Raw genomic sequence first — 22355 nt, 5'->3', positions numbered from 1 at the left:
AATCCTGTGTAGGCTCCGCTTACAGGGTGGGTGACTTAGAATTTGTATGTAACTTCAACAAGGGGTTGAAATCAGTATGTGCCATGAGTGCAGTGTTGGGAAGCACCTTGGCAGCCCCACAGTGGGACGAGTACTTTCTTCTTCCCTGGAATCAAAAGTAGCTTCAAGAAGGATTTTTTTTCCCAGCTTAAAAGTTTGAAAAATAGTTGCTTTGGATGTATGGAGAGGTGGCAGGTAAGCAGGCAAGGCTATGGCTGGGCAGTGCTACCTGGGCTCTGTGGCGCAGGTGTTCAGGATGAGCTGGGACCAGGAGGGGACTTTGTGCCACCACTGTAGTGATATGTGGTTCATGTCCAGTCTGTTGTTCACTTCAAAGTCAAAACTGCTGTAACATCTCATGGGCTTTAATCTTTTTTTTTTTTTTTTTTTCATGGGCTTTAATCTTAAACTTTGAAGTGCCATTTGAATTTTGGAAGTACCATAAGCTTTAATAGTAGTTTTTAGTCTCCATGTCTTTCTCATTAGAATCTACAGAGGCTATAACTTACTACCGAGCATGACAGACGTCACTGTGGAAAACAACCTCTCCAGAGTCATTGCGGCAGTTTCCCGTGAATTGGTCACGTCAACCACACGCGCGCTCACAGTAAGTCTCCTTGGTTGGCTTTGCAGAATTGATTCTGGGTTCGTGCAGCCAGGTTTTCATGGTGAGTTGCTGTGTGAGAGCTCTTGAACACAGGGCTCACTGAGAACTTGTGCTTCTGGGAGCAGAATCTGGGTTTATTCTAATGGAAATGTAAGCAACGGTTTGTTTTTCTGCTTATGAAAGTACTACATGCTCATTATAAAATACCCAGCCAATACAGAAGACATGAAACTGAGAATAAAAGCTGCCATATGAGTTGGTAACATGTTAGAAGTTCGAAATACCTCCAATAGAACTGCCTCAGTGATGTGTGATGTTCACCAAGGAGAAGGAATCAGAAATACCAGCTAAAGTGTTTGTGTAATGTACTTGTATCATTATCTGTGACGATGACATTGGGAATGAACCGTGCTATCCAAGAATGCACAGATGATTAAATTCTGATTCCGGCGAAACTCCATATACGGTAGCGTATTTATTACGCACCTATTAACATGCTATAGGGGATGTTTTATGCTATAGAAGGATGGATTTGGATTATAATAGTTACAGACTGGGAAGAGGCCTGGGGTGCTTGCATGTAGCCCGATCTCTGTTGTGAAGTCCTGTTCATGTGTGGACATTCTCACATATTCAGGAAACTGACTGGCAGAAAATGGCCAAAATGAATTTTAGGACTGTGATTTTTGTTTCCTTCTTTACCTTTTTTAGATATTTATAAGTTTTTTAAAACGAACAAAGGTAACTTTCGTCATTAGAAATAGAGAACGTTATGCAAAGTAGTGTTAATTTGCTGAGTTCCAGGTTAATGCTTAACATTTATTTTATGTGACAGAAGAAATGCTTACCTGTTGTAGAAAACGCCAACAATTAGGATTAAGCTGTCTTAAGTACCTATGTGCCTTTTTTTTTTTTTTTAAGATTTTATTTATTCATGAGAGACACACAGAGACATAGGCAGAGGGAGAGGGAGAAGCAGGCTCTATGCAGGGAGCCTGATGTGGGACTTGATCTCGGTTCTCCAGGATCAAGCCTCGGGCTGAAGGCAGCACCAAACCGCTGAGCCACCCGGGCTGCCCCATATGTGCCTTTTTAACCTAATTAGTATTGTTTGGCCTCTCTGGTTTGGTCTTCCCTTGATTTATTTAAAATATCATAAACTTGACTTATTTGTATTTACTGTGGCTCCCATGTGTCGTGCGCTGTTCTAGGCTTGAGATGCAAACAAAGAGGGTCCCTGCTCTTGTGGTGCTTGCAGTCTAGTCAGGAGATGGCCATCAACAAGCTTGGGTGCAGGAGCGAGCAGGGTGGAGAGGAGGGGTGCTCCAGGCACAGAGGGGAAGCAGGACCGCTGCCATTCCAGCTGCTGGCCTATCCTCAGGGCATGTGATGGTCCCTCTGTACAGCCTCTTGTTTCCCATCCCTACTCTGTCTTTGAAGGATGAATTAGAACCATGGTAGGACAGATAGCTTATCGTTAGTGTTTGTACTTTTGATGAAGGAGGTTCAATTTAATCAATGTTTTTTGTGCATGGCTGTGATTTTACTATTCTTTTCTCCTTTAGTTTGGATGCTGCGAAGCTCTGTGTCTCCTTTCAACTGCCTTTCCTGTCTGCATTTGGAGTTTAGGTTGGCATTGTGGGTATGTATTGTTCTCATGACACAGTTATCTATACTTGTGTGATACAGACATTGCTATTGGAATCCCATGTTTTCTTTCTTCAATCTTTTATCAGTTTGACCTTTTGGAAAAATACCTAATGAGATATTTGCTTCTGTCCTGTCAGCTGTGTGGGAAACTAGTGATAGAGCTCTCAGAAAATCTGGATTTGCTGTCATTCTCATGGGTGTCAAGTGCTCACTCTTAAGTGCTTTGGAGGATTTCAGGGTATCATTTGTTAGGTTTATTTTGGAGAATTCACACATGCTGGCAAAACGTTTCTAATTGGCTTGATTTTTTTTCCCAGAATTCTACACTATGTACTAGAAGTTTAGAAACATTTTTTGTTTGAAATCAGATGTGACCTGTCATATAGAATCATGATTCTATAGGGACTGTGAAGCTTATATGAGCAGTTTCCATTTAAAAATGATTTTCTTCCAGTAGATGGCCATAGTAGCATCTGTGAAATGGTTTTGAATCTCCTACAGTGCTAAGGAATAAGTTTTTATTATGTGTACAGATTGCTGAGAAAAATTTTGGTGACTCACCATCCTATTCAGAATTAAGTGCAAATTTCTTGTGTGTGTCAGCATATGGCCAGCTAACATTTGCTTAGGGTGGATGGATTGCATCCTCTGGTCTAGAAGGGTTACTTCCCTTTGTCCACAGGTGGTTACTGAGCATAGATCCAGCCTCTGACCTGACTTAAAGCAACTCTGGGATTGGAGTAAAATATGCTGAGTCAAAATTCAGAGAAAGCTAAAAAGTTAAAAAATATAGTTTCCATAGTTTTAATCACATCTGCTACCTGGTTTCATTTTTCAAAGATTGTTTACAGGAAGGATGTTAATTAACAATAGTAAAATCACTTTATGAGCTGGTATAAAATGTAGGGTGACACACCGCCTTCTTGGTTCATTACAAGAAGGCAAGATTGTTCTATTTAAGGTATTCATCATTTGACCTGGCAAATTTTCACTTCCAGGGTGCCTCCACTAAGCACCTCAGATGAGTCTAGAAAGAGCTGTACTGTTGGCATGGCCACGATGATCCTCACCTTGCTCTCGTCTGCTTGGTTCCCACTGGATCTCTCTGCCCATCAGGATGCTTTGGTTTTAGCCGGAAACTTACTTGCAGGTATTGGTACTGAGCTGAAACAGGGACTTCAGGTCTGTAGCTTGGGTTTCCTTCTGATGAGTGGGGTGGTGAGCACATGGAAGGAAAATACCATGAGGTCATTGCCAGTGATGGTTCGATCCTCTAGCCAGAATGTCTAGTGTGATCAGCATGGGTGTGTGCTGTGGGCAGCTGTTCTGAGCTGAGTAGTTTAATTGTTTTTAAGGTTATTTATTTATTTATTCATGAGCCACAGAGAGAGAGAGAGAGAGAGGCACAAAGACACAGGCAGAGGGAGAAGCAGGCTCCACGCAGGGAGCCCAACATGGGACTCGATCCCGAGTCTACAGGATCACACCCCGGGCCAAAGGCAGTGCCAAACTGCTGAGCTGCCTGGGCTGCCCCTGAGCTGAGTAGTTTAAAGGAGCTCTTTCCCTGCATAGCCCCTTAGTTAGCTACAGGTAAACTCGTTTCTAATTTAATTTCAGTGAGCACCATATGCCAGGCACCATGTCTGTACGAAAGCATGATATGTGGGCTCTGTTCTCAAGTCACTCGTGGGTTCAATGGGTGACACACGTACAAGAAAGTACAGTGGCAGCACAGAGTGGTCGTAATCACTCCTGTGGAGGACCAGGACAAGAAACAGGATTTATGGGTTAGTGGGAAAAGGCACATCAGATGGAGGGCGTAGCTTGTTTGAAGGCATGGAGACATGAAAAATTATGTGACATTTAAGGACTGTAAGTAGTTTGGGATGTCAGGTGAGGATGAGGATGGAGGAAGGGGACAGAGGATGTGGCTGGTGAAGAAGGAGGCCACTGAACTTGATGGGTATGCAGTGCTACCTCATTAAGTCCTTGTTCAGGAGGACTGTGGTGTTTGCTGCGGGAGGTCTGGGAACAGCCTCATGGAGGGGCTAGCAGTGGAGCTGGTCCCTTAGCTGGCTTGAGTGTGGCTTGGAGGACGAGGTAGGGAAACCCACTTGGGAGGTTCTTGGTGCAGTGGAGGTGAGAGAGATCTCAGCAAGATCTTGGCCTTGGACTGTGGGGGAGGACACTGACTGGAAGAAGCTGGAGAGCAAGGTCAGCAGGCCATGGCCACCAATGGGACTTTGGTTGTAAAGATCCGGAGGGCACATCCTGGGTAGGTGCACGTACGGTGGTAACATTCGTGAAAATCCGGTTCCTGGCGAGCAGGAGGTATCTGTTGGCCATCAAGTGGAGATATGCAGCAACCTCGGAATAGAGTGTCTCAGTGACTGAGCTTCCCTAGTGATTTCTCTTCCCCCCATTGTGCCATGTCACAGCCAGTGCCCCCAAATCTCTGAGAAGTTCATGGACCTCTGAAGAGGAGGCCAACCCAGCAACCTCCAAGCAGGAAGAGGTCTGGCCAGCTTTGGGTGACCGGACCCTGGTGCCCATGGTGGAGCAGCTCTTCTCCCACTTGCTGAAGGTGATTAACATCTGTGCTCACGTCTTGGACGATGTGGCTCCCGGACCAGCAATAAAGGTAACTTCAGACACAGCCTCAGTGGCCCTGTGGGCGCCAGACCTGCCTCTCCTCACTAACCTGCCCCTGCCTTATTCTCTTCTGCTTTAAACAAACAAAATTGCTCATGCAGTGACTCTAAATTTAACACCAAAATGTGTCATCAACTTTGTAGCTCTCTTAGTACCGTCATTAGTTGCTGTCATTTCTAAGAGGGAAAGAACTAGCTAGCTTTTTAGGCTTTCATCGTTAGCCAGGAAAGCTCAGGATTGAAATTGTTGACTTAGGTAACTCATCTGCTATCTCCTAGAACATTTGCAAGTTGTTTTGCTTCTCTGTGAAGTACAGTTCCACAAAATCAATGTAAAAACAAGTGGTAAACTCTTTGCACAGAGAATTTAAGAGAGATGAGTTTATTTATAATTGTATCTGATTATATATTGGATATATGCTCTCCCCTGAGTCTTCCGTCTCAATTTACGTTCATCATGAAAAAACTCTTCTAATTTCACATTCCCTGTTAGCGGCCTTTTGGTCTTCCCCTCACTACAAACTTCTCTGAGGAGTCATGTGTCTCACTGCTCCAATGCTGGCCTGGGCTCGGTCTGCTGCTCCGGCCATTGATCCTTTAATCCCTGGCCAGTTGGCTTTTGGTCATCACTCTCCGTAACCACCCTTCCTCCTGAGATCATTCTTTGCATTTCATGGGTACCCCTGGGGTCCTGTCTCATTTTTCTCCCTCCCTTGGTGCCACCACACTGGTCCTGACATAGGCATGCCCACTGGCCTCTGGGTTGGCTCTTGTTTTTCTCTAGCCACTCTGCTTCCCAGGCACTTCGTGGTTTCATCTCTCTGCCCACCACAAATGGCTCCCAGGCTCTGTCCTAGGTTGGTCTCTTTCTTGATACTTCCAGGGCCAATACCATCCAGTACAACTCTATGCAAGGATGGAAATGTCCAGTGTCTGTGCCAGCCAGGACAGTAGCCACTAACAACATGTGGCGAGTGAGCACTTGAAACATGGCCAGTGCGGCTGGGGAGCTGAGCTTCTAATTTTGTTTTAATTGTCATTACGTTGAAATGGCCACGTGTGGACCGTGGCTCTAGCGGGACACGGGACAGGGCAGCTTGGTTGTCAGGTCTGCTCTGGTCCTCAATGTTCACATGTCAGAGACCCCAGCTCTGTCTTTGGAGCGTCAATCCGGAAACATGCTATTTGTCTACGTGGATGGCTTGCGGATCTCAGACACAGCATGAATCTGAGCTGCTCAGCCTCACCCCTGCCCGTGCCTGCCATGTTCCCCTCACTTTGTACTTTGTCAACTAGAAACAGTACCTCAGTTCTGCTTGTTCATTCCATGTTTTCCCTACAAAATATCTTGCAAATACCCATATATGCATGTGCACACATGTGTGTACATGTACACAAACTGGTGCAAATACACACACGTAGGTGAATACACACACTTCTGTGCTTTTGCTGCCACTGTTCTGGTGCAAACTAGTGGCCTGAATGGAGTATGACAGCTGCCTCTCTTCCCCACTTCCTCCTCCAGACAGCATTGTTAATGTCCTTCAACTATAGCTCACGTGTCCGAAGAATAGGATTCAGTTGGTTTTAGTATGCCCACAGTCTTGTGGCCATCACTATGGTCCATTTAGAACCTGGAAAGGAGCACAGTGCCCTTTAGGTGTCACCTCCAAGCTTCCCATGGCCCCCAGCTCCAGGCAGCCACCACCTACTTAGTGTTTCTATAGACCTGCCCATTCGGGATGATTCGTGAGAAGGGACTGCATGATCTTTTGTGCCTGGCTTCTCTCATTTGGCAGGAGCTCCAGCTGCAGCGGCCCCTGTCCTGGACTCTCTGACCTTGGTGCCTTCAGTCCACTCTCCTGAGGGCAGCCTTTTGTCCCCCTCCATTCATTTCTCTGAGATTGTGGTGCGAGGAGTAGAGCTGGGGCCTGATGTGTACGTCCCTGTGGTCCTCACTGTACCCCTCCCACAACGTGTCTTTTGCGTACTGTGTCTGTGGACTCCTCGCTGTGCTGCTCATTAGCCTTGATGTTGAATAAGTTACTCTGAGTCCATTTTCTCATTTGGAAAATGGAGTTCAAAATGTTGCTTTGTACCCTTTCTCATATCCTGGCTCCCACAGAGTGGCCTGGTTGCTTATAGCCGGAGGGGATGGGCCCTGCCTGGCTCCCTGAGGATCCTTGCATCCTTGGCCATTTCACAACACACCTGTTAGGAAGTTCAATTCTTGCCACGTGTGATGGCTGTGTGGGTTAAAGTAGATGATGGATGGACCATGTCTGAACGGTCAGTGAGGATTCAGAGAAGAAAACGATTGCATGGGTTGTTCTGCTTAAGAAATGGGAAACTACATATGTGAGTTTCAGTTTACGTGTCGGTTTGGCTTCCTTCACAGAGACTCATTTTTATTGTAGGCAGCCTTGCCGTCTCTGACAAACCCTCCTTCCCTAAGTCCCATCCGACGGAAGGGAAAGGAGAAAGAACCTGGAGAGCCAGCCTCTGTGCCCTTGAGCCCCAAGAAAGGCAGCGAAGCCAGTCCAGGTATGAAATGACAATGGGGAGGGGTGGGACTGAGGGGGGTGCCATCTGTGTCACTGAGATTTAGGGCTCACGCTCACATTCACTCCAGGTTAAATATAATAGTTTGGTAGTTTCAGGAAATAAAATACATAGACGTGAATGAAGTCAGAGAAAGAGTTTCCCTAGTGTAATTTCAGATATTAAACATTAATTCCTAAATGTGTGCAGACCACATTCTGGTCTTGTGCATTGCTCTATATTGCTGGCTAACGTGGCCACAGCAGTGGGCAGGCAGCTGGCCCCTAGCAAGCAGTCCTGCTCTGTCTTCTCTGCCCTGCCTCTCCCTGAAAAAGAAAGCTGGAAAGGACCTCAAGTTTTAGTCAGGGAGGTGGTATAGATGGCCAGGGACAGAGCTAGTGGAGGAAGTAGTTGGTTCTGACATGTGAAGACTCTGAAGATGGAAACTGCTCAAGTGGAGAGCAATCATCTGAGCGGAACCTGACCAACTCCGATGCGTGGAGGGGCGTCCACACCTGGGAGAGCCTAGAACAGAGGAGCCAGATTGGGGGGGTACCCTGCAGCTCCCACCAACCTGGCTGCCACGGGAGAGTATGGTGGGGCCAGGCAGAGCAGGAAGTGGCTTGTGCTGTTGCACTCCTACCAGACCCTGGGACAGTCGCAACTCCCCCAGTCGTTTTATGAAGCATTATGTTAAGGGTTTTTAAAAGGTGCTGGTTTCTAAGGACTGACTGGGGCACCGCAGGAAGTTTTGCCACCTTTGAAAGCTTCACAACTTGGCAAATATAACTTATCTGTGTGTCACTGATAATCTTTCTGGTGGCTTAAGTAAACTAAGGGCTCCAAGTCAAAAATCTTGAAAACTTGATGAGAATAGTTTTATTTACTGGTTGACATTTTAATATTTAATACTGGTTTCATAATAGCGTGTGTGCCCTTTCCAGTGTTCAGGCATGTTGCTGGCGTACGGTGCCGCTGGCCCATGTTGACCTGGGCTGAGCCCTGCAAATGGCTGGGAACCTATGTGAGGCTGGGTGAGGGGTTGGAGGCACCAACGAGCTGAGGAGCTCCTCTGAGGTGCATACAGGCAGCTAGGCTATCACAAACAATAGCATTACACTGCTATTTCTCTTTCTCACTTTATTGTTTTTGGAGAGATACTCCGATTCTGTTTGTTTTTTAGTCAGTTTCTTATTCTAATTAAAAAGGAAAATTTTGAATTTTATTCTATCAGAATACCTTTAAAAATCCATTATTGCAAGTCATTTCTTTTAAATTTGGCAAATGTCTGCTTTTGGGCTGAAAGTGTATTTTGTATGTGTTTTAAAGCCTCTCGACAATCTGATGCCCCAGGACCTGTTACAGCAAATAAGTCCTCGTCGTTGGGGAGTTTCTGTCACCTTCCTTCATATCTCAAATTGCACGATGTCCTGAAAGCTACTCACGCCAACTATAAGGTACTGGTCCTTTTGTAAAAATGTGCACAGACACAAATTTCTGACTGAGTATGGATGTTTTTCTTAAGATTTGTAGCTTGTGTACATACACATAAGGTTTGTCTTTCAGCTTTGTTTAGGGTAGCTTTCATCATATAAAAATTGGAGAAACGATCTCTCTAGTTTATTGGTGCTGTGTCTGGGCTTCCCCAGGCCACCCCCACGTTCAGGGATTCACTAGCAGGATTCATGGGCTTCGGCGTTTAGTCATTCTCATAGCTGGGATTCTTTATCGCCATGTGGGAAGGACACTTGGGTGCAGTGTGCAGGAATCTGTGTGCAGGCTTCTTGTGTTCTGTCTCCCATGAGGACCGGACAGAGCACACTTGTCCCCCAGCTACGGAGCTTCCTCTGCCTGACATGAAGCAAAACCCTAGACTCGCAGAGGAATACAGATGTGCAGCCTCAAACATGATGTTCATTCAGAGAGTCCAGGCATGGGGAGCCGCCCTAGCAGGGAAGGTTTCACATCAGCGTAAGGAATTGTCAACTGGCCAAGTAAGCAGATACCCGCCCTGGGCCAGCCTCACAACCAGGTTTCTGGAAGGAGGGCAGTGTGTTCTGTTGACATTTCTGCACAGGTACGTTTTGTACTTTGGGCTTCATCACTCTGAGATGATTAAGGAAAAATCTCCCATGGCTTCTCTTAGGGCTTTTTGTTGCCTACCTGCCTGCTGGATTTTCCTGGCACTATTTCCCAGATAATCCATTTTTCTGCACTAATTGATCTGAAATACAACCTTTACCAGATATTAAAATCTTGTGGGTTTGTTTTTCATTTACTGTTTGGGGACTAGAGTCTTTCCATCTGTCCACCTGTTCATCTGTTAGAAGCACACATGCGGATAATGTAGCTCCGTGGTACGTTTTTTTTTTTTTTTTTTACATTTTTTAAAATTTAAATTCAGTTTGCCACTATATAGTATAACACCCATTACTCATCCCATCAAGTACTCTCCTCATTTCACTGCCCATCCCCATGGTATGTTTTTTGACGTGGTCAATTCCCTTATCCTGCTTTAAAATTTTTTCTTGATATTCTTTCTTATTTATTTTTGCATGTGTACACTCTAGAGTAAGCTAATCTAGTTCTAAAGAATCCTGAGAATATTTCCCCTGGGATCATGTTAAATTTGTAGGTTCATTCAGGGAGAACTGATACCTTAGGTGTTAAATCCACCTATCCAGGGCAGCCCTGGTGGCTCAGCGGTTTAGCACTGCCTTCAGCCCAGGGTGTGATCCTGGAGACCTAGGATCGAGTCCCATGTTAGGCTCCCTGCATGGAGCCTGCTTCTCCCTCTGCCTGTGTCTCTGTCTCTCTCTGTGTGTCTCTCATGAATAAATAAATAAAATCTTTAAAAATAAATAAATAAATAAATCCACCTGTCCAGAGTGTAGGTGCCTTTTTGTTTATTGAAACCTTCTTCTATGTGCTCAGATTTACATAAAATCCAAAGAATTTTAAGAAGAATTTTTGAGTATTATTTCACATAGATCTTGTGCATTTGTTGATAAATGTATCTCCAGATTCTTATCATCTTTTGTTACTAATAGGTATTTCTCAGTTGTTTTGAAAAGCATTTATAAACCTTATCTCGCTTCTTTTCTGAAGGTTATTGATAAATTTGAAAGATAAGAGTCTTCAGCCACATTTTACAGAATATTCAGAGGCTCTTTGTAGCCTATGTTTCTCATGTCACCCACTCAAATAGCAGGGGGCATGTTGGAAATCCCACACAGAGAAAGTTTTTTTTTTTTTTTCTGCCTGTTCCCAACTCCCATCCTGGATCCTGGGGCCCTATTGATGCTGCTGGCATCTGCTCCATCTTTATCATTTCCCCTCCAGGATGTACTGGGCTCCATGCTGTACCCCGTGCACTGTGCCCCCCCCCACCATATCCCAGATGCCCACCTGGTTGGTGTATTTGGAGTGCCTGGCACATGTGAGATCTGTCACACCATCTATCTCCTTCATTTCTTCTCCTGAGCTGCCTTGTGCATGGCCCTCCACTCTGGCTCCGCTCTCAGCTCCCCTCTGAGCCCGAGGCCCTGGTTCTTACCTGTGCCCTCTGTTCTTCAAGATGGGCCTTCCTCTGTGTACACCCTTGCCCCCTCATCCTGCTGTGCCTGCTGGAGGTGAGCCTCTTCCCTCCTACCTCTTTGGGACATAGCTGCACGGAGTCATCTGTCCCCAAGGCCCTACTTAGCCTTCCTCAGCCTGTTGGAAGCCACCTCATGGTGACACGAGCAGCCACAACACTTGGGCCTGCCTGGTGGTCATCTTGTGGCCCAGAGAGTGCTTTCTCTTTCATCACAGGGTGACTGATTTGATCTTACCTAACAGATTCCTTTTTCTGCTGTAGCGTTTTGCAGGGTTTCTACCAGTTTTATTTTCGTAGTTGATCTCTTCCTTGCTTTTGTTCTTTCATATTATATTTTCGGACCTGACCTCTCAGTCCGTTAAGTGGAAGACTTGGATAGTTTCATTCAGCTGGGCCCTTTAGAATCATAACTTAATCCTCCTTAAGATGAATTTAGTATTTTGCTGTAGCCTGACTGAAAGACGGTTTCTGGATTTGATGATGATTCCTTGGGAATGTATGTGGAACAAGATGTATATTTTATAGTTTTTGATATGCTGTTTATCAGATACTGGTTATAATGGATATTTACATTTTTAATCTCCTAGAAGGTCAGAAATTGATTCTTTCAATAGTATCAATGTAAGTTGAAAGATGCCTCTGAAAGATGACGGTTTGACATAGCGACCTGGAAGGTTAGTTTCTTCCCTGAGGCATTTTCCCAGTGCTTAAAGCAAACAAACAGCCCACATTGTGAGTGTGTAAGGGTTGCATAGTGGGACATCTCTCGCCATGCAGACAGCACGTGTCTTTTGCAGATGACAGGTGGGATGGTACAAGTAATCCTGTGTTCTTTTCCTCACCTTCCCAAGGTTACCTTGGATCTTCAGAACAGCACTGAAAAGTTTGGGGGCTTTCTGCGCTCTGCCTTGGATGTTCTCTCTCAGATCCTGGAGCTGGCCACGCTGCAGGACATCGGGAAGGTGTGTGTTTCATCTCTTGTCATTGAGCTGTACCTGACATGAGGGCCTGTGGGACTGGAACCCCAAAGTCCAGGCATGTTCAGAAGGTGGTAGCTGCTGCATTAGCTCTTGACTCTGATACTGGTCTTAGCCTCAGATTAGGGGTGTTCTACCTCTGTTCTCTTTTCAGTGCTATTCTGTATATTAGTTTAGGCCCAGTTTATTCTAGAATATTAGTGGGTTTAAACTGGTGACAGTCCTTTGTTTTCTAATTTGATCTTCACAGGCAGAAAGGGTGACAACACTGAGTGAGGGTGCATGGCTGGCTCCTTTGGTGCTGTGGGAAGCAGCAGAGCTGGGGTCGCTCCACACCCTGAATGCCCTCCCCCTCATCTTATAAGGAAGTACTCAGACACCTGGAGATTTCAAGTGCATTCCCATCTCAGGTGCCCACATCCCGGGGCCTGTAGGTAGCTCTTCCCTCCAGTCGCTTGACCGTGTGTCCACCTGCTGGCTCCAAGGCCATCTTACTTTCTGCTGGGTTGCAGAGGGAGCCGTGGGTAGCTCCCACTTAAACATGTCTCTCTGGCAAGTGAAGTATGGTATGCTCATGAAGTTCATTTGTTTTTATTTCTCTGAATCTTTCTTTTGACTCATAAAAACTTACCTGGTTTTTGTGATTGTATATGATACAATCATATACGGTTTCTTTTCAATTCTTCCCTATGATTTTTTCACGTCTGTGTAGTGCATGCATGCTTTTTACTGGCTAGATGGTGTCCTGTTCTGATTGAGGGTCACTTGTCCCTCAAAGTGAAACTGGTCAGAAGAGCTGTTTCTAGTATGGCCTTCTCGGTGAGACCCCCCCAGCCACTCTGCCCAGGCTGCGCCTCTGCATGCTCAGCACTCTCTCCCCTTACAGTCATCGGTCCTGGTGACTCCTGGCTTTTCCTCTCTCTTACCAATAGGCCTTGTGGCCCGTGGGCTGGGTGCATATAACATGTTTTAGCAAAATGAGAAACATAACACATTTTAACCTTGAATGTTAGATATACTGGAATAAAAACCAAATGAGATTTTTAAAATAATAACATTTTCCTTTTTCTTGGAATTCAGATGACTGTAGTTTTTGTATTTTCTCATTTTCTAGGAGCACGATTCCTTTTTTCTTTTTATCCTTTTATTATGACTGCCACATAGAAATAGTTATTCTGCAGTGGTAGCCAGGGAATTCATCCAATGGTGCATTTATCCCAATACATGAAAGGAAATAATTAACAAGTCACAGTCTAATGAAGGTTGGCAGTAGGGGGTCTTGATATTCCTGAAAAAGGGATATGCTTATATTTCTTTTTCTTCTTTCAAGGAGTGTGTGGTAACTTCAGCTCTGAGGCCCCTTGTGTCTGGGGCAGGCGTGACTGGATGCCAAAGCCTCTTGCCCTTTAGCTTTGTCTACAGATAAAGATAGTTTGCTCCCCTGTACTGTCTGTGCTCTGAGTTGATCTATTTTGCTCTTTGGTGACAAAAGCCTGTTTCAGTGGCAGTTTTTGCTTTTCCTGGATCCCCTTATTGGTGCTCTGGGAGCCTCTTCTGCTTAACTGCTGAATCTTCCTTCCTGGTCTTTTCGATGAGGCTGTTGGTAGGAGTACCGGACCCCCCCCCACCACCACCACCACCACCAGCCCCGGTTTTTCTTTGCACTTGGCCACTGGCCATGTGTGAGCAGACAGACTCCTGGGCTGATCACTGTGTGGGCAGGGCTGGGACCCCCTCCTGCTAGATGCACTGCTCAGCTGGGGGGAAGCATGTCCAGAAGCCCAGGTGGCAAGATCAGACCGTAGATCCATAAATAGCCGCCACAAGATGCAGAGTTGCCGCCTCGGGCACTAGGGGCCTGAGCCACATAGCTTGGGAGCAAGAGTACGACCTGCAGAATATACAGGCAGCTTTTCCTCGGATTTCTGTGAGCTTATCTGATTATAGAAGCTGAAGCAAAAGAATAATTTAGGATTAAAAATAGAGTTGTTTTCTTTCATTCTTCTAAGTATTAACACTGTGGATGAAAAATAATCCTAATTTTACATCCTTGACAAAGAATCCTCTTATTTTGCCTCTTTCCTAGACCTTGTTTACCCCATCTTTATGTGACTGGAGTGTATTACATGCTCCTATCTGGGTGTCGGGATTTTCTTTGGGCATTATTTTGTACACGTTTTCTGTGTAACCCCTAATTTCTCTCCATGTTATTATCATATTTTTTCTGGCTTCTGGACACTTTATTGGTTTGGAGTGATTTGATTTTGATGTACCTCAGTGTAACTTCCTTAGGTTTTTTGTGCTTGGATTTGTTGAATCGAGATCTCTGGCTTTATTGTTTTCCTGAAGTTTGGGAACTTGGGTCCGTGATTTCTTGAAATATCTTTTCTGGTCCTGCCCACTGCTTTTTCTTCTCTTCTAAGTGGACTCTAATTATCTGAATATTTGAATGCTTACAATTGTCCTGTATGCAGCTCACTGAGGTTTCTGTCAGCATTCTTACTGTTTTCTGCCTGTATTGCATCTGTGGAGCTCCATCGCTGTATCTGCAGGCTTTCAAATCTCACCCTCTGCAGCGTCTGAGCTCTGATCCCATCTCATGTACTTTCATCACCAACATGGTGGTTTATCTCTAAAAGTCTGATTTGGGTCTTTTTTTCCATCTCCTATGTCTCTATTTAAGTTTTTGGGCACATAGAATATTGTCAAAATGACTTTTAATGTCATTCTCTGCTAATTCTAAAATCTGTTGTAAGTCATTTTTGACCAGTTGATTATACTCATTATAGATCATGTATTGCTGTCTCTGTGTGCCTGCTAATCTTTGATTGGATGCCAGGCATTATGAAATGTTGGGTGCTAGGCATTTTTGTACTCCTGTAAATCTTTTTGAGCTTTATTCTGAGATAGGTTATATTGTGTGGGAATTGGTCCCTGGATTTGTGATGTTAAGTGGGCTGGAGCACTGCTCAGTCTGGGGCTAATTAGTCCCACCACAGAGGCCGGGTGCCCCATGAGGTCCTGTTCTTCTCGGTTTGGGGGGAACAGTAAGTGTCCTTAGCCCTTTGTGGGTGCCAGGCACTACCCCGTAACCTTTTCTGGTGATTCTCCCCTGGCCTCGGGGGGTTTCCTCACAAAGCATGTTGACTAGTTCCCTGCTGACCCCCCCGCCCCGTCTCTCCAGAGCCCTCTCTGGGCAGTTGTCTGGCTGGCGGGCTGCCCTCAGAACCCTCGCTGCTTCAGTTTCCCTGGACTCACAGCTCCTCCTGGCTTGGGGTCCCTGGACTGTGTTGCCTCTCTTCCTCCTACCTGGAAACTCTCATCAGGCAGCACAGCGTGGGCTTGCTGCTTTTGTTCTTGCCCCCAGGGGTTGCTGTCCTTCAGTCCCTGCTGTTGGGCATCTGGTCACTGCCATTGCCCTCTATCTGATGCTGCTTTTGGTTGTTTGGATGGAAGTATAAATGGATCCCTTGCCCTGTTTCACCAGAAATAGAAGTCTGTCTGTATTACACTGCATGTTGGTGCCTGTGCTGGGACATGCTCTCTGAGGCTACCATGACTTCCTTCCTCAGCAGTTTTTATTGCCTGTTGTGGTGTTTGGTGCCACCAAGTATTCCATGCCTATTTGTTAGGAGATATGGTCCTTTGCTAGACAAACTGTGATCTGAAAGCTCTAGTTGTAATTCTTTCAGTTGATATTTATTAGGTACCAGCTATGGGCTAGTAAAACCAAAAAGCACCATGTAACAAATTCAGCCCTGCAGAATACAACGTTGAATGGTTAAGAGTCTAATTTGAGTAAATCAGAATATTAAAAATATGTGGTCCAATACTATTTGAAACCAACAAAAGTCTATTGTTTTTTAGTACAGGAAATTGTCCCAAACAAGTTTCATGAGAGGCATTTTCAATCTAGTTGGTGTGAATTCCAGCCCTGCTGATAGAAGCAGTGGCTGGCGACTTGGTAGGTGCTGAGGTGTCGTGCCGTTGGTGCTTAGTGCCTGGACTGTCAGGATCCTGACAGTTCGTGTCTTCATCCTTCTCAACACCCCACAAAGACATTGGCTGCCTTGGATCTCATTCTTTAGAGTAGTAAAAGTAGTTTGTGAGAGCAGTCATGCGAAGGCAGCCATTTCATTGCAGATTGCTGTAAGACACTTGTAGGATGTTTTGTAGTAAGTCACACAGAATGCACATATCTTATGTTCAGGTGGACATCTACAGGGCTTCTGACTTCTCTGTACACTCTGGATTCCTATCTTAAACACAGGGAGAGTAGATACTTGGTGAATAGTTTCTGAGCAGGCGAGTGGATGAGTGAGCGACGGTAATGCACGATGGAAAGGCTGGAGGGAGGAGCTCCTTGGATGTCCTTGGTTTCTGCTGACATTGTCCACATTGATAGACTGCAAGTTTCCTCTTGTGTGGACTGACGCTCATGGTTTACGCAGAAGCTGCCTCATGTCTTTGATGTCTATGTAGGGCTCACAGCCGTAACAAGCCCTCTGTGAGTTGTTTGCTTCAATGTCTTATTATATACTGTTTTGCAGTGTGTTGAGGAGATACTAGGGTATCTGAAATCCTGTTTCAGTCGAGAACCAGTGATGGCAACTGTTTGTGTTCAACAGGTAAGAAAGTCCTTTCCTGTCCTGTCCTTTAAAGCCCCAACTCTGGGCAAGAGGGCGTAATGCTACTTGTCACTGAGAAGGTGGTGGCTGGGGACGTGTCTGGCAGCGTCCGTCCCTGTTGGCTTCTCTATTATTGGGCAGACAGGTCCCTTTCCTACTCCCCTGTGGGAGGAGGCCCATCACTGGAGACGGCAGCTTAGTGTCCCTCCAGGATTTTGTTCGGAAAACTGGACCTCATTGAGAATCAGAGAGAAAGTTGAGGCTCCAACTTTATGACTTCTTTATGACTTACATCACCCTTCACAACAGCTGTCTCATACCGTCTTAATGGTAGTCTTAATGATTCTCAGCAAGATTTTCAGTCTGAATTTTTGCTAGCATGCCCTATTAGTTTTAGCTAGGTTGATAATCTGCCTGGGACACTCTCTGTGTGTTGTTCACGCTGTATTAAGTCAGATGCTGATGGCTTCAATTCTTCCACTCTAGTTGTTGAAGACTCTCTTTGGGACAAACTTGGCCTCCCAGTTTGATGGCTTATCTTCCAACCCCAGCAAGTCTCAAGGCCGAGCACAGCGTCTGGGCTCGTCCAGCGTGAGACCAGGCTTGTATCATTACTGTTTCATGGCTCCATACACCCACTTCACCCAGGCCTTAGCCGATGCCAGCTTGAGGACCATGGTGCAGACGGAGCAGGACCACGGCACATCAGGGTAACCTTCCCATCCTGGCCAGGCGGTAGTGTCATGGAGGCATCTTTGGTAGACAGAGCGGTAAATAGTTTATAAAAAGTAAAATATAAATTAGCCATGATCTTTTCATACTCTGCTATGCCCAAGAACTTTGGAAAGTATGATTGTTACCAAGATGCTATAGGCATGGCCCTGCCCTCAAAGTAGTGTGTGGTTCAGTGAGTAAGATGGCCTGTGGGGACGATGCTGGGCAGGAGCAGGACACTAGGCACACTCACTGTGAGGCAGCCAGACTGTGTCCCGACCATGGAGTGGGACGGGCTGGCAGCTGAGAGCAGGCAACCACCCATTCCCAGTGCTCACAAACCACCTTTGCCTGCAGGGACCGTGGCGGGGCGGCACCTCTCAGGTCTACACTAAGGTGAAAGCACAGCCTCCACGTGGCACCTAAAGGTGTTTGAAGGGCATAGAAGAGTCCTATAGCAGCACTTGGTGTTTTATAACCTTGTGGCTAAAATCTTCATTTAAATTTATGGTTGTGTTTTTGATGCCTGGAGTATAGTAGCTGTTGTTTAAATTACCATGATTATTAGCGGATATTTGGGTTGCTATTTGGTATAGTAACAAGAGAATTCTTTGTTTTTCCTCTGACATGGAGTGATAAAACAGCTACACTGAACATACTAGAGTTAGAAACCAAGGAAAATGTCCTTATTCTGGGCTTTTCATTGGTGCTGTACTCCCTATATATCCAGTTCTTGGGAATAAATCTTTTTGATACCTTGTTTAATACTATGGGGTGTAAGTAAAAAAGTAAGGAAGCATGTGTGTGTTACTGTCATCTAATTTTGTATGAATTTCTTGAAAGTGTATAATTAACGTGAATATTTAAAGATATTTTTTTCCAAGAAAATCAAGTGAGATCTTCTGAGTCACTGAATCTTTCAAGTGGGCGTCCCCCTTCTGGCCTCACTGCAGCCTGGGATGGGTGGTGGTGGGTTTCCTGCACCAAGTAAGCTCTCTCCAAGCGCCTGCTACCCGAGACAAGGCTTGGGGCTCCTGGCCCACTGTGGTCTTGAGGTAGCCTGGCCGTCTGTTAGAGAGGTGGATGCCGCCGTGCACGTGGTCACCCAGGCTCTCCCTGACTTGGAGGGTGGCCGGGAATGCAGGAGAGGACCTAGAGCCATTCTTCACTTGCTTTTTCCCATCTGGCAGGTGGTTTGATGTGCTTCAGAAGGTGTCTACGCAGTTGAAGACCAACCTCACGAGTGCCACTAAGAACCGTGCAGATAAGGTGAGTGGGAAGTGGCAGGTTCCCATGCTAGACGCACAGATCAAGCCCAGCACTTGCCAGGTCGGCTGCTTGAAGTTTTCAGTTGAAGGCTAACTCATGAATTTGTTCTTTTTTTTCCCCCCGTAGAATGCTATTCATAATCACATACGTTTGTTCGAGCCTCTGGTTATAAAAGCTTTAAAACAGTACACAACCACAACGTCTGTGCAGCTGCAGAGGCAGGTTTTAGACTTGCTGGCACAGCTGGTTCAGTTACGGGTCAATTACTGTCTTCTGGACTCAGATCAGGTTTGTCACTTTCAGCTTTTGTCTTCCACTGCTCTTCCTAATTCAGTAAAGGTTACGTGTGAGACCCTGAAGCCCACCTTCGGGAAATGTGCAGCTTTGCTGTTGCTGCACCAGTCGCTGCCTCTCCCCTACTTCATACACTGGGTGATGCCCAGACCTGGTGCACACGCCCCACATACTGTCCGCCTGGGTGGGGCTGTGTTTGGGGTGGCCTTTACTCGTGTGCCAGGTCTTCCTGTTCACTCACCCTCCCCACCCCAAAATTAGTGTATTGCAATTGTAAGATACAATTAAGACTTAATTGTTGGTGGGGGCATTTTTACAAAATGTGGGGATTTATTTTGAACAGATTAACAATTATGGCATCCAGTTTCAAACAAGCTGATGTCAGCATGTGTCTGTAAAAGGGAATGTGGTCTAAGGGAACAGTAGCTGGTGCTGTGTTAGAGGCCCTCCTAGTGCCTGTCTGACCAGCACGGTTTTGACACTCCCTCAACGAGTGGGACTCAGCTGCCTAGCCTTCCTGGTGTGGCTACTGTGGAGAAGCGCTTCTGGAGTCCTCGCCCCTAGGGACGCAAACTCTGAAAACAGGAGTCATGCCAGCTAAGTTCGCTACAGATAAAATTGCCTTTAGGTCATGGAAATGTGACTGTCATTGCTGGGCCGTGATCTTGGGCTCCTTTCCCAGGTGAGGTGGGAAACGTTTTGTAGACATTGGTGTACATGCAGTATCTGCATTGTCTGTAGTTACTATTGGCACCAGTGTTCTTCTTAAAGGGACTTCCTAGAGAAAGTGCTCATCTTCCCACCAGCGGTATTGGGAGGCTGTCTTCTGATGAAGGAGAGCTTGAAGCTACTTCATGGTGGTTGATGTTTGGAGTAATCCTCCTTCTGCTGAATTATCAGAAGCACATCGTCTGAAAGGGCCACCCCCTTCCATGGGGAAGATGCTCACTTGGGGATGGTTGGGGACATTACCCCCTTTCCTCTGACACAGGAGTCTCAGTGGAGGAGAATCCTCACCTGAAGCCTCAGGCGGTGCTGACCCAGAGGGAGGCAGGTGCATACTGACGGGGGCTTGAGCAATAAGGGGATCTGGGGGTCTTCTGAGCAGAAGCCTGGGCCCATAGTGAGGGCTGCTCTAGGAATACAGAGCCATCAACTCCATCCAGGACTGCACCCCACCATCTCCTTAGCATCTGGTTATGACTCCTTACAGGCAGAACCAGGCTTTCTCCTGCTGAAGTGAGGGGCTACTCTCTGGGCTGTCTCTAGTTGGATCACATTCTCTCTTTAGTCCTTCTCCATAGACTCTCTTTTCAGAAATAGTGTAACCTTTGTTGCTTTCATCTATCTTCCTAAAATCTCCAACTGACTCTTAGACAGGGAGAGGGGCCGGCCTCAGAGCTCCTCCATGCTGTCCTTGTTTCTGCAGTGCGCCTGGGCCACACTCCAGTGGAGCCAGTTTCCAGACTCCTTTTATGGGGTGGTGTTGGCTTTTTCTTGCTGCAAGTGCTCTGGCCTCACATTTGTTTGGATTTGCTTTTATCACTTAGTGCCCTTTATCCCCAGTCCTGAGGGTTTCAGTATGATGACAGTAGAAAATGAGACCGGGCAGACCATTTAATTCAATCCAGATCATGATTTGTTGAGTATCTGCTCTGTCTGCATCAGGCCCAAGGGCTGGGAGCAAACAATGGGTAGGTAAAGTTCCTGGCATGAGGTTGGGAGGGTGCAGGTGCTTGAGTTGGACATGAAACTGGCTCTAATCCAGTCCTAAAATGCCGTGCCCTTTGTGCTTAGGGTCCCTTTCCTGTTAGCACCAGCCCCCTGCATCGCTTCTTTGAATATCGGGGTGTAGGGGAAGGCGGACTGACGTGGGTATCTTCTTATTAAGCCAGATTCAAGTTTCAGGGCATCCGTGCTGCTCAGTGTGTGAGAGCTGGAACGAGCCCGGCCCCCACATGTGTCTTTTTGGTACTGCTTGGTCTTCTGGAGGGTGTGATCTATTTTTCCATAGTGTCCACCCCATCGTTTAGTAAATGTTCTTAAGGGGATTTGTGGAAGTATCTTGAATTACCTAGTCTGGAAGAATACATCTGAGTTCTTGTATAGAAACAAGTTTACCTACTGTCAGGAACCTGGTTAAAGATTTACACAAATAAGTAGAGAGAAAAGTAACCTAGTTTGTACACTTTGCTGATGTGAAAATTTTATTTTCCTGCTTGTAGGTGTTTATTGGATTTGTGCTGAAGCAGTTTGAGTACATTGAAGTAGGCCAGTTCAGGTAATAGCATTTTGTTATTTTAGATTTTTTGTCCTTATTACATATTTATGTATGATTTAGATTATTAAGATGAATATTTACTTTAAAGGATTGTTAAGCATTTTTGCTAGATATTTTTTTAGGTGGAACTCTGATTAACATGCTGTGTGTTTTTGTTTCTCTTAAAAATTGGTAAGTGTCTCAAGATCATTTAGAAATAGCTGTGTCTGGAATTACACTTGTCAGTTTTCATTTCACATTTCAGAGTATTTAATTATGAGGACAGACTGCTCACTGCAGTCTTATCTGCTGGGACACTGATGTTTTGAGCTTCTTAGAGAAAACATGTTTTAGATGTGGCCATCGTCAGTATAGATGGTTACTGTGCACTTCACTGATTGGTATTGCAGCTTCCCCTTGCTGGACAGGGAGGCCTTAACATTTCTCCTGTGCCAGTTATGGGCATCTCAGTGTAGTTCCTGAACATGAGATCTCCTGAGTCGCTGAACTGCAGTGAACCCTTGAATGACACGGGTTGGGGCTGCCCGCCCCTGCACACTCCAAAATCTACCTTTAACTTGTGCCTCCCCAAAAAGCCAACTACTGGAGTCTGCTGTTGACCAAAGCCTTCCAGACAATGTCAACAATCTCCTATTTCATATGTTCTACATATCATGTATATTCCTACAGTAATGTGAGCCAGAGAAAAGAAAATGTTACTAAAAAAACCATGAGGAAGATAATATACGTTTACAGTCTAATATTGTATTTATAAAAACCCCCTGTGTAAGTGGACCCGTGCAACTCAAACCCGTGTTGTTGGGGATCAGCTGTTCTTAGTGTGAGAGACATGGTGAAAAAGGCTGTGTTCTCAGCGCCTCTGGGTCTAGAGATCCAGCACTTTCTTACTCCAATCAGGTGACATCTTGACTCTGATTTGAGACAAGTTACTTTTTCTCCCTTGAGCCTCAGTTTCCTCAGCTGAAGAGTGAAGGGGCAGAAAAAGAACTCAGAAGATAGCACCTCTGGGCATCCCATGGTGTTGGGAGCTTTCTGGGGACGTTCCCTCAGCCTTCCCCATTGTCCCCTCATTCCTTGCTCGCTCTCTCCCTCTCCCTCCTCACTTG

General features: G+C 45.7%; 1 protein-coding gene across 3 annotated transcripts in view; it reads left to right on the top strand.

Annotated features, from left to right (window-relative positions):
* The window catches only part of HTT (huntingtin), a 145318-nt gene that overhangs the window by 59044 nt on the left and 63919 nt on the right, over nt 1-22355 (top strand). For 2 of the 3 annotated variants that reach the window (XM_077875802.1, XM_077875798.1), the window contains 12 exons: nt 526-646; nt 2212-2288; nt 3295-3446; nt 4735-4937; nt 7365-7491; nt 8818-8945; nt 11938-12048; nt 16614-16691; nt 17178-17401; nt 18596-18674; nt 18801-18962; nt 21194-21249. In XM_077875802.1, coding sequence (XP_077731928.1) covers nt 526-646; nt 2212-2288; nt 3295-3446; nt 4735-4937; nt 7365-7491; nt 8818-8945; nt 11938-12048; nt 16614-16691; nt 17178-17401; nt 18596-18674; nt 18801-18962; nt 21194-21249 — 1518 coding nt within the window. The remainder of the gene's footprint in view (nt 1-525; nt 647-2211; nt 2289-3294; nt 3447-4734; nt 4938-7364; nt 7492-8817; nt 8946-11937; nt 12049-16613; nt 16692-17177; nt 17402-18595; nt 18675-18800; nt 18963-21193; nt 21250-22355) is intronic. The other variant, XM_077875807.1, reaches the window with a different exon arrangement.

The sequence above is a fragment of the Canis aureus genome, chromosome 2 (genome assembly GCF_053574225.1).
Source record: "Canis aureus isolate CA01 chromosome 2, VMU_Caureus_v.1.0, whole genome shotgun sequence".
Lineage (NCBI taxonomy): Eukaryota > Metazoa > Chordata > Mammalia > Carnivora > Canidae > Canis > Canis aureus.
The sequence above is the reverse complement of the archived record's forward strand: the minus strand, read 5'-3'. Positions and strand labels throughout refer to the sequence as shown.